General features: G+C 45.8%; 1 protein-coding gene across 1 annotated transcript in view; it reads left to right on the top strand.

Moving 5' to 3' along the window:
• The window catches only part of LOC146073953 (protein NDNF-like), a 29,290-nt gene extending 16,818 nt beyond the window's left edge, over nucleotides 1-12,472 (top strand). The window contains exons 3-4 of the mRNA XM_083181566.1: nucleotides 7,447-7,547; nucleotides 8,795-12,472. Of these exons, the coding sequence (XP_083037692.1) occupies nucleotides 7,447-7,547; nucleotides 8,795-10,173 (1,480 nt within the window). The 3' untranslated portion in view covers nucleotides 10,174-12,472. The remainder of the gene's footprint in view (nucleotides 1-7,446; nucleotides 7,548-8,794) is intronic.
• Nucleotides 12,473-12,710: the final 238 nt, after the last annotated feature.

Below are 12,710 nucleotides of genomic sequence, written 5' to 3'. Positions count from 1 at the left end.
AAAGTAATTGAACACCTAAGGAACAGTGACCACAATATGGTTTCACTGGAAATCAACTTCAGTAAACTACATAATAAAAGATCGACAAAAATACTAAACTTCAGAAAAGCTAACTTCGAATTATTCAGAGAAGCCCTAAAAAGAATTGTGTGGGAAATGGTTTTTGAGGGGATAAATGCTGAGGAAATGTGGGATACTCTAAAAAATGTACTCGAATCATTAAATACATTCCTAAAGTAACTAAGGGTAAATTCAATAAAAAAAAGCCACCATGGTTGGACAAAAAAGTTAGGTCAGCAATCAACAATAAAACAAGAGCATTTAAATTCTATCAAAATAACTTAAAGGAGGAGGCATTCACCAAATGCAAAGAATCAAACAAAATTTGTAAAGGGGCAATCAAAGTACAGTAGCTAAAAGGGATTATGAAGAGCGAATAGCCACTGAAAGTAAAACTATCCCCAAGACGTTTTTCAAATACATAAATAGTAAACGTATAAACATAGGCCCACTAACCGATATCAATGGAAAAAGTTTTACGGAGGACGAGGGAAAAGCAGAACTGTTAAATGAGTTCTTCTCATCAGTGTTTACTAAGGTAGATCAGACTGTAGAACACACACACATACCACAAATGGGATGAACAAGCCGGATCTCAATATTGATTTCTCTACCGAGGAAATAATATTGAGGCTCAGCAAAATCAAAACAAATAAATCACCTGGGCCAGATGGGATTCATCCTAGGGTACTAATGGAATTAAGGGAGGAATTAGCTTCCCCTCTACATTATATCTTTGATAATTCACTATCATGAGGAAAGGTACCAAAAGACTGGAGAATAACAGAGGTAGTGCCATTATTCAAAAAAGGAAAAAAGGAGGATCCCGCTAATTACAGACCTGTTAGTTTAATATCAATAGTGGGTAAACTATTTGAAGGATTTTTAAGAGATGGTATCCAGGAATATTTATACCTTCATAGTTTACTCAGTAATAACCAGCATGTGTTCGTGCAGCACGCAAGGGGTTAACCTTTTCCCGGGGCTTCGCACCTCAGGAATTGATGGACAAGCAGGGGGAGCTTGGGATTGGCTGGAGGGAGGAGACTAGCCAGAGGACGGAGAGGAAGGGGAGACTCATGTGACGAGCAGGAGAGTGAGGACGAGCAGCGTGACGGTGCCGGTAAACAAAAGCGTGGTGCAGAGCGGAGATGACCGGGCGGCCGTGGAGAGGAGATCGGAGGAAGACACCCGCCGGCGCGCGCACGGAGAACCAGTGTCACCGCCAGACTCCAGAGACCCCGGCGCAGACCGCATGACAGATCCGGTGACGCGGCGTGGAGAGGACCCGGAGGAAGACCGCCCAGCCGTCGCCCAGAGCTAGGAGAGCCGGCGGAGCCACAGAGTGGGGCAACGCTGCGCCTGCAGTGCCCCCACTAGTGTGCCCCGGCGAAGAGGACCCGGTCCAGCAGAGACGCCAGCGGGGAGGAGAGCCGAGCCACCGACCGTGATGGGCAGGAGCCTGCAACTGTATCCTGATGGCAGGTACCCCCTCACAGGCCAGCCCACTGCCAGCCAACCCCAGTGTGGTCACCCATACCGACCTCTAGTAGGTCAGGCTCCTGCGCTGTCACCCTCCACAGACCAGCCCAGGGGACCAGGCCGCAGTGTCGCCCTCCACAGACCAGCCCAGGGGACCAGGCCGCAGCGTCACCCTCCCCGGCACAGCAGTGTGGCCTCAGTGCTGCCACCCTACAACGGACAGCCCGGCAGCTTCACCCCAGTGTCCCTCTCCCCCTCCTGCAGTGACATAGCCCCAGTACCGCCAGCCCCATACTGGGAGACCCCCTTGCAGAACTGCACCACCTATATATATGAGAAGGGGAATTCAGTGCTCAGAACCACTATCTTCAACCCGGACCCCCTCCGTGGGACCACTACTCCTATTTGGAGCCATACTTTCCCCAGTGTATCCTTCAATTCCTTCTGCCGTTAATAAGGGGACAGTGCCATCTTGTGGCCGCCCTTGGAAATTGCACGCTAGGTAGTAAAGGGGTTATCATCTCAGGACTCACCGTAGCCTTGTTCCCCACAACCCCCTGGGACAGTGACGTTCTGCTAGGAGCCCAATGCAAGGGCGGACAGACTAACGTATATTCTAGGTCACTCTATTGCAGGTGACCCCCGGGGAACCGAGTTGGTATACAAACACTGTCAGTGTGTTATGTGATGTGATAAATGTTTACTGATATATATATGTACTGTGAAGTTTAGTGAGCACTTCTGAGTTAACGGTACGGGCGCGGTGTGGCGATCCCTTAGCCATAATAAAGCGGGGGTGTTTTGCCCCATAGCACACCGTCCGGTATTTGTAACATAAGAAGCGTCCGAGGCCAGTTCGGACTTGTGGGAGTGAATACACCCCAAGCTAGTACTGCTGCCAATACTGCCGGCCAGGTTGGGGTTAGTCGATGCCTTGTATTAATTTGTTAGAGAGATGGTGTATGGTAGCCCTTATGCTTATTTGGTTTCCAGTGATAGCAGTTAATTGAGCTATTATTGTCGTGTACTACTTGTGTTGGCCGAACGGGTCGGTGGGTAACGTTTACTCCCATTACTACAATAAACCTGAGTTAATCCATCAGTCAGTGTCCCTTTCATTGAAGAGTCATCTCCTGCTCACCCGGAGAACGAGAAGTCCGACGAACCTAAAGTGTCCTGAAGACGCAAGGTAAGAGGCAAATTCTCCCCTTACACCCCGATGCACCACATCTCTTTTGGCGTCACGAACAGGATCCGGGTGCATCAGGAGAGCGGCAACTCTGTGAAAGATGGAGCAGCAACAAGGCGGAGAAGCTGTGCAGCCGGCAAACCCGCAAAACCAAGAACAACAGGACGTCCAAGATACAACACCAGCTGCGGCCATAACTCTGCCGTACTACTTTGCGTGGCTCCCGACCTGTAGTGGAGACGATGACCAGCTACAGAATACCTCGTTTGCAGACTTCAGGAACAACATCGAGTCCACGTTCCGGATGTATAAGCCTAGCGAGCAGCAGAAGATGGAAATCCTGATGGGACAGCTGACGGGGTCGGCACGCAGAGAAGTGGCCTCATGGCCGATGGAAGAGAGGAAAAGTGCGACGGACATGCTAAAGAAAATCTTCACCACGTTTGAAATGACGACCATCCCCAAGCTGAAGATGAAATTGTATGCCCGCAAGCAGCGGCCAAATGAGTCCCTACGGGACTATGCTCTGAGTCTGCAGGAGACACTAAAGGCCATCACAGCAGTAGACCCGGAGGAAGTACGAAACGCAGACGAAGCCCTAGCGATTCAATTCGTCACAGAAGCGTCCCAAGAGAACGTTAAGGTTCAACTGCGATTGCTGAAGTCACAGATGCCAGGCAAGACCTTCCGGGACTTCAAGACGGCTGCCCTCGCCATCGTCGGTAACCCCAAAGGAAGGGAGGAAGAGTACCCGGAACAGATCGGCTTCAGAGAAGGGGTGAAACCAACAGGAGCCACAACCAGCTACACGGAGAAGGCGAAACGGCCCCACGACTTGGCGGTACAGGGTGGCCAACAACCCGACAGGGACGCGATGCAGACGCTCCAGAAACAAATGGAGGGGTTGGCCATAGGGATGGCAGAGATGCAGAGGGAGATGCGCCGAATGGCGAGCTCGCCGGCACAGAACTATTCGGAGCCAAAATGGAGAACAGAAAGGCAAAGGCCGGCTCGGAGTAGGTGGGAACCACCCCGAGAGTACGGGCGGCGACCCTCCGACCAGTTCGACAGCCAAGGGCGCCCGATATGCCGCCGATGTCAAGAAGCCGGGCATACAGAAAGGAATTGCGGACAGGAGGAACATTTAAACTCCAACACCCCGAGGTCGAGGGCCGGACCTCGGGGCGAACTCAGGGAGTAGAACCAGACCCAAGTAAGTGGCGGCCCAAATTCATCGGACAATGCCCAATCGTGCCAGTGACGATTGAAGGGGTGGAGATCCCGGCCATGCTGGACACCGGTTCCCAGATCACCACAAATCTACTTGGTTTCTATGAAGAGGTTAGCAAAAACCTTGATAATGGAATCGCTGTAGATGTGATTTTCCTAGATTTTGCTAAAGCCTTCGACACCGTACCACACAAGAAGTTGATAAATAAAATGGAGGACATGGGATTAGGGGCAAATATCTGTAGATGGGTAGGAGACTGGCTGTGTAATAGAGAACAAAGAGTGGTCGTGAACAGTGCCGTATCAAATATGATACCAGTACTAAGTGGAGTGCCACATGGTTCGGTTCTTGGGCCCATTTTGTTTAACATTTTTATTAACGATATTGGGATGGGGTTACTCAGCAATGTATCCATCTTTGCGGACGATACAAAACTGAGCGGAGTTATTAAATCATTAGAAGATGTCACCACGCTTCAAAATGTTCTTGACAATCTAGATGAGTGGGCAAAAAAGTGGAAAATGAGGTTCAATGTGGACAAATGTAAGGTCATGCACCTTGGGAGACATAACCAGTGTGCTAGTTATAACCTAAGCGGGGATGAATTGGGTAATTCAGTACTCGCAAAGGATCTAGGAGTCCAAATAGACAACAAACTGGGTTGTAATGCTCAATGTAATATAGCAACAAAAAAGGCCAACAAAATTCTTGCATGTGTTAAAAAGGGGCATGGAAACTAGGGACTCAAAAGTAATTAGGCCTCTGTACAAATCATTGGTTAGACCGCACCTCGAATACGCAGTGCAGTTCTGGGCCCCGCACTATAAAAAGGACATCATAGAATTAGAAAAAATCCAAAGAAGAGCAACAAAGCTTGTTAGGTGAATGGAGAATTTAAGCTACGATGAAAGATTAAACAATTTGGGATTATTTACACTAGAGAAAAGACGTTTAAGGGGGGATATGCTCAACATGTATAAATATATTAGGGGCCAATATAAGGAACTGTCAAACATCCTTTTTTGTACTAGAAAGGAATCTAGAATGCGAGGGCACGAGTTTAGATTAGAAGAAAAAAAATTTTGTTCATCTAGAAGAAACAATTTCTACAGTCAGAGCAGTCAAACTTTGGAACTCTCTTCCTGGAGAAGTGGTGTCGGCAGACACTATAAATACATATAAATAAGGTTGGATAAACATTTATTGGTTAAAAACATCCATGGGTACGAATAAGTAACATAATCGGTCTTAAAAATATCAGAACATACTATACAACAAGGGATACGCTACTATAAACATAGGTTGAACTAGATGGACGCAAGTCTTTATTCAGCCTCACCTACTATGTAACTATGTAACTATGCTATAAATTTCTTCAAAAAATGGACACCACCTTGGAGGAGACAGACGCTAGAGGTCCTACTGGACAGACGGATAGAAGCTAGAGGTCCTACTGGGTAGCATATATTGCTACCCAGAATTTATGGAAGTATATATATATAATACCAGGGCAGGTTTGTCCTGTCCCAGAAAAACCACCACAGAGCGTAGGGCCACCCTCCCATCGTTCTCCCCCCTATCTCCGCTACGACCATCGTACGCCGGAGCTCCCCTGCCACTGCCCCACCCGCCTTTCACAGCAGACAGTGACCAGGTCAGGTGGCAGGCTCGGGGATGTTTGGGAGCGGCTCGGGAGGACTCGGGCACACAAACTCCCTAGCGCTCCTGAGTCCCCTCAAGCCACGCCAAACATCCCGAGCCTGGCACCTGCTCACTGCAACTAATGGCGGCGGGGGCAGCGGCAGGGGAGCTCCGGCATACGAACGCCGGAGCGGAGTGGCGAGGGGGAACGACAGGAGGGGAGGGGGGAGAAAGACCACTGTGGAGGGTGCCCGGAGAGGTAATGTACCCGTGGTGCCCAGCTGCAGGCACCACTGGCGCACACCTTCATATTGGTAGTATGCCTGGAAATTTTCTGGGACAGCCCACTGCGGCAGCTGAGCCTGAAAATTCCGGGCATACCATTGAAGTGGTTAAATATCTCTCTACCATATATCTCTGGGAATTAAGCTCATTATATCAGTTTAATATAGTAATATGCAATTAACATATTCAATAGCACTTTAAATTTGTTGGTATTCAAAGGGTTTGCTTTGTCCATTTGAGCACTTTAGGGCAGTGATGGGCCAGCAGCCCAGGAGGCTGTCAAGTGCAAATTCCAGCGAGTCTTCACGCAATTGTGGATTGTATTTATGAGTGGCATGTGGAGTCATTTTGGGGTAGTTGGTATGGGACTTTGGAGGTCATTTGGGTTTAATTTTTTTTTTATGTGATTAAGTCAGGCATGTCCAAACTATGGCCGTCCAGCTGTTGTGAAACTACAAGTCCAAGCATTTCTTGCTATAGTTTTAGCATTCCCTACTAGCAAAACTGTGGCAAGGCATGATGGGACTTGTAGTTTCACAACAGCTGGAGGGCCATAGTTTGGACATGCCTGGATTAAGTGTAATGTTTGGCCATTTTTAATCCTAAAAGACAACTACTGTATAGAGTTTTGTGTTATAAAGAGGTGCAACATACCATAATGTTAACAACCAGCAATGTTGTCCCTTGGTGTCCAACTTCCTTTTTAATCCCATTTCTTAAATAATAGTATTTGCTGTTTCTCACTAGTAATGGCTCAGTCCACAAAATGGCTGCCTCTGAATTTCCACAATGACATCATTAGCTCTCAGGAAATAGACGAACTGTTCTGCCCTCACTAATATCTTCCCTTTGGCGTGCTTGAAATTAGACAGCTAGCATACCTGATCCTACTTTTCCAAAATCCAATCTAGACGTGATGATCTGAAGAATGGCATAATTAGTGTAGTAATATCAGAATATGAATTTAGCGATAAAGCTGTAAATGCAAGCAAACAGTAGAATGCAAACACAACTCCAACTGAATAATGCAATGCAAACATAAAAGATTAGAAGAACAGGTTTAGTTGAGAATCCTTACTATCGATGCTGTGCTGAGGGGAGTATATATACTGTCCTGTTAGAAGCAGAAGGGGGCCTTTCAGTGGCGTAAGTTTCTCCCAGTTGCGTGGAGGCAAGATAAATAATGGCATCCCCCCCCCCCCCACACACACACACGCACACACACCACCTTATATGACTGTATGTATGTTATGGAAATTCTGTTTAAAATTAAGAGAGTTTGACGTCTATAGTCCTGTTAGGGGAGGGGAGTCAGCCACAGAAGCGATATTGTCAGCTTTTAATTAACTGATTCAAACTTGCAGGGGAGGATAGGTGCCCCATTGGGAGCAGGAGCCCAGCGGCAGATGACTCCATTGCCTTCCATAGTTACACCTCTGGGGCCTTTCCTTGTGAATATATTGAAACTTATATTTTATTGTTCACTTCATTGTTGTGCTGCCTGGTACCACTAATGATTACATCTTCTCACTATTGTTTATGTGCTCTCCTTCTACAGATATTACTTCACTGTGAGTAGAAGTCAGAGGACGGTGACCGTGAGAGTGACACCCTGCGAGTCTCCCATCCTCTGGACACTTTCCACTCTGCCCACTCATGGTACGATGGCAACATAACAGAGGCTCATTTACATTGTGGAAATGCCCTACATCTGGGGTAGCCAACCCTAGTCCTCAAGAGCTACCAACAGTGCATGTTTTGCAGGTCTCCTCACAGAATCACAAGTGAGCTAATTAGCTCCATCTGTGGATCTTTTAAAAATGTGTCAGTGATTAATGAGTGCAGCTGTGCAGCAGCTAGGTTGTCTGGAAAATGTGAATTTTTTTAGCTCTCGAGGGCTAGGGTTGGCTACCACTGCCCTACATAGTATACAAATACAGAGAAAGGCAATATCAATACTAGAGAAATCATACTTGTCTCCTCTCTCGGAATGTCTGCGGTACTCAAAATTTCAGGTCCTCCCCAGAGACACCCAAAGGAATGGACCATGCCTTGCTCATCTGCCCACTTCCTACATAAATGGGTGGGCTGAGAACAGGGCCGGATTAAGCCTTAGGGTTGCCTGGGGCACTTAAGACATGGGGACCCCGTTGGAACATGGTGGGTTATAGTACATTATGCCTATCTCCAAAAATGACCCATTCCAGTTTCAGCTCTTGAAACCTGATACTCTTCTGTCTCTGAATCCATACTGTACTGCTCCCATTCTGACTGCCTGGTTCTGCTGCTGCATAAGAGTGACATCTAGTGTGCTCCATCTGGGGGGCCTCCTGCCCTGCATCCCCCCCCCAGAACACAGTTCTCTGAATCATGGTAGTTTGATTCCCCCCTTTGCAGTACGGTGCCACTGCAGATGACTAATGAATTGAAGTAGCCTCCTCCCCACAGCTTGTTCAGGGATCTCTTCTTTGCCTCCCTCCATCCCTTACCCTGTCCGACTCCCGGTCTCACCATGGCTTGCCTCTTCTCTCTGTCCTTAGTAGACTGGGAGCCAATGGAGGGGAAGACCAGATATTATTATCAGACCTGTGATTATTAACATGATCAACGCTTTTCGCTACTCTGTGAGCCCAGGCAAAATGTATCTGCTTTGCGATTACTGATTCTGAATTCCCCTTAGCCTGAAGTTTCCATAATAGTTTGGTTTATGTCAGACCCACTAATACCATTAGAAAATTCACAAGGTCAGACCTGTAGCCAATGAAATCATTATAATGTGTGAAACTTAGCAGTCAGTTTGCAAAATTAAGTAAAACCAGTATTAAAATATATGTGAAAAATATAATTAATATACAAATAAAAAAAGAAAATCTATTTTTTTTAATAAATACCATTTTTCCCGCCAGATTCTAAAGAGCAATTGATTTCTCAGAAACAGCGTCATCAAAGGGGACCTCAACAAATATTTTCCTTCAAAGGAAATGGAGAGGAATCATTCTCATCAACGGTGACATCGGATGGCTTTTATTTTCTTGATTTAATCTCTCTTGAATCTGATACCAATTTAGAGATTTTTGTATGGGACCACACGGATGCACCTCCCCCATGGCCTCAGCTTCCCAATGATCCACGAGTAGATGTTCTTTCTGTGGAGGAGAACAAAGTCGAACTTACTTGGAAACCCAGCTTGGGACCTGCAGGAGCTGAGCTTGAGTACTGCGTGTTTGTAAATAGAAGACACAACTTCAAGACACTGTGTGCCACCGAGCTCAATTCAAAGAAAGAACCGGCGAGTCACCATAACATTCAAAAGGTCAAGTCGAAGCAACCACTAAATACAAATACAGAGAAGTCCAGCAACCAGGTTTACTCATACCCAAAAGCCTATAAGAGTTTAAAGGTTCCAGGTGTGGTGGATGAAAACGACAACCTATGGTCTTTAAAAACCTTGCCGGGAAGTCAGAGGTTGTGTGTTGGAACTTCAGCTAATGCCACCATCTATGGTCTAAAGCCTCGGAGCCTTTACTACATTGATGTGTTTGCAGTGAACCCTCGGGATGGCACAAGCATGGCTTACACAGGAACTTTTGCTGAGACCAAACCAAAACACAAATCACAAATACAAAAGGTACCTAATGATGAAATGGTGAACATATTCCTGAAAAGTAAAGGTGTAAAAATAATCACTGTTGACCCATCGAACCATGGATTCAAATGGCTTTTTGTACATTCCTGCCTGCATAAAGTCCATATTCAGATAATGGTGAATGGACAAATTGAAGTTTCTCAAAGTCTTCAAGGGGCTCACAATTTTAAACTATTTGGAAACACAAAACACAACTTTATCATCAGCTTAAAATCAAGTAAAGGAGGTCCAGGTTTAGTGAAACTCTTTACCACCAGTACACACAACCACTTACCATTTTCCAACCTACCCCCTAACATAAACATGTCTGTTTCTAAGAGATCATGTTCCTCTGCAACAGTCTCCTGGACCGGAAGTGGACAGGGGGCCAAGTACTGTGTCTATGTCAGACACCTGGAGCATCATTTGGACCTCAGGCTGATACACAAACACCAGAATAGCTGCCTGAGCACCAGCTCCAGGTCAAGGGCAGAGAAGGTGGTTTGTAGGCAAGAAGGAAGTCAACCCCTTACAGAAGAGCATGTAACAGATCTAAAACCTGGAAAAGCCTATCTCATTGACTTGTACTTCATAGGCCTCCATAACAACACAGTAAAATTCCCAAGTCATGTTTTAAAGACTCAAGATTGGTGCACTTGAACTCATGTCCTCAATCAAAAGACAGATGGTCTCCAGGTATCTTCCATGGTTTGGAGATATTCCAAAGCAGATATTGCAGATAAAAGGCCCTCAAGTTGGCTTCTTGGAACAAAAAAAAGTTAATTGCTCATGGTGGATCTATTCTGTAGTAATAATAATAACATGCCTAGAAGGTGGACAGTGATCATTATTAATCAGTTCCATCAAATGTCTATTGCTAATATATGAAATATTTTATTAGACAAGATCAACTGTTTTGTGGTGGGTTCTACTAAACTCTCAATGAGGTAACGTACTTTGTTCATGGGTTTGGCAACAAAGGGACATATCAGTGGAAGATTATGGGAGTAGGATCCTTTGTATGAAAAAGAGTTTAGGAACCTGAAAACCGCCAAATTCCATTTTCGGACCTTCATAAAAGCTAGGATTTGCTTTGTTTGTCACAAATACTGCTTAGGGGAACATTCCGATCTGATAGCAGCCCTGCTATTTCACAAGGTGGATGATTATTGTGCATGTTTGTAAATTGTAGCGCACATGTGCAAGATGGCTGACAAGAAGCCGCAGTTTTTGGCATCAAGATGTTTTCTGGAGGTGTCAAAAACAACGCAGGGGTGCCCAGGGAGCCTCTGCGATGTCAGCTCTGTCCTCAACCAGCCTGTTTCTATCACACAGACAGAGTAGGTTCTGGGTTACGCACAGACTGCACACACACTGGGAAAGTTATTGGATAGATTTGCAGCTAGACGTCAATTTGTGTGATTTTCTCGGGCCAATCGCAGACTTGCACAGGGCCAATCGCAGACTTGCACAGGGCCAATCGCAGACTTGCACAGGGCCAATCGCAGACTTGCACAGGGCCAATCGCAGACTTGCACAGGGCCAATCGCAGACTTGCACAGGGTGTGTTTTCACTCTGTCTGGGTGGCGGCTATCTGATTGTTGGGCTGCACTGCTAAACTGCCTGCCAATCTGGTCCGAATAACCCCTTTATTTTTCTAATTTACAAGAAAATCAGCATAAATAATGTGTGATCAGGGCACAAGTTTTATAGGGGCAGATGTATTAAGCCTGGTGAAGAGATAAACTGGAGATAAAGTGGAAGGAGATAACGCACCAGCCAATCAGATCCCAACTGTCATATTTCAAACACAGCTGATTGGCTGGTGCGTTTGCGTTAACTCTTCCAAGTTATCTCCACTTTATCTCCAGTTTATCTCTTCTCCAGGCTTAATACATCTGCCCCATTGTTAGAATCGGATGAGAGTCATGTATTCAGTCATATTGTGTAATGACATAGACTTTATCAGTTCGGAATTCTTTCTATTGTCTTTTTATTAAAATAGCCTTAAAGTCCATATTAGTGTACAACAAATTAGCTTTACTCAAGCACATCGGTTTCTGCTGTCGTGGAGCTTACTATCTAATTTCCACAGGCATCCAAACACACCCTAGAGTCAGTCAGAAGTAGGTGCAGTTATTAATTTGTCTTTCTTTTTGACTGTCGTTTTTTTTTATATTTGCCTAATCTCTATGGGAACATGTTGCGTTTCCATTGGAACACCCATGAAACGATGGGCGTTCCCATGGGCTCACATCACCACCACACCACGCCCCCCCTGCCCGCACTGCTAGATGCGAACACGAGGAGAAACTAGCAGTTTGCCATGCCCACTCGCACCCAGGGTATGTGAACATGCGGGGGAGCAAGGCAACCAAAATAAGGCCCTTACCACATGCACCCCTTAGCTTTAGTGGTGTAGCTAGGTGCCACAGTGCCCGGAACAAGGGCATGTTTTGTGCGTGTTTTCAAACGTGATAAAATGGAGAGTGATAAACAACCAGCCAATCAGCTTCTTCCTGCCATATCACAGACTAGTCAGGTAGGAGCTGATTGGCTGGTGAGTGATATCACTCTCCATTTTATCACTTTTGAAGCTTAGTGCATCTGGCCCAAAATCATTTATCCCACATATCTGAAGAATATTTATTGTTTGGTATTTCTTCCTGTTCTACTATGTGTACTATGGATATATATGTATATATGATTTCATGTTTATATGTACAGAATAAATACATTACGAATAAAAAAATTAAACACAATCACATGCGGCATCAGTACCCCGCCCCCTTGTGTATCAGAAACACAGGGAAGAATCCGGAATAAACTTTCAACATGGAGACTTAACAGGATAACGGTACAAGAGAGTACACTTTCACAACAAAGTGGGACTGCACATTGATAACCTATGATATGACGCCATCTAGTGTCCCTCCAACATAGCTGCTGAGCAATAACATTTCTCATCCATACAGTACATAGATGTTTATGAAAATTGTTGTATGTGTTACCTGTGGGAAATACAAATGATCCTGTAATTCAGGGATGGGGCACCTTCGGCCCTCCAGCTGTTGTTGAACTACACATCCCAGCATGTCCTGCAACAGTTTTAGTATGGCCAAATTGCAAAACTGTAGCAGGGCATGCTGGGATGTACAGTTCAACAGCTGGAGGGTACCCCCCCCTCCCCCTCGCA

The sequence above is a fragment of the Crinia signifera genome, chromosome 4, assembly GCF_055691185.1.
Source record: "Crinia signifera chromosome 4, ASM5569118v1, whole genome shotgun sequence".
Taxonomy (NCBI): Eukaryota; Metazoa; Chordata; class Amphibia; order Anura; family Myobatrachidae; genus Crinia; species Crinia signifera.
Note: the sequence above shows the minus strand (reverse complement) of the source record. Positions and strands in the feature narration are given on the sequence as shown.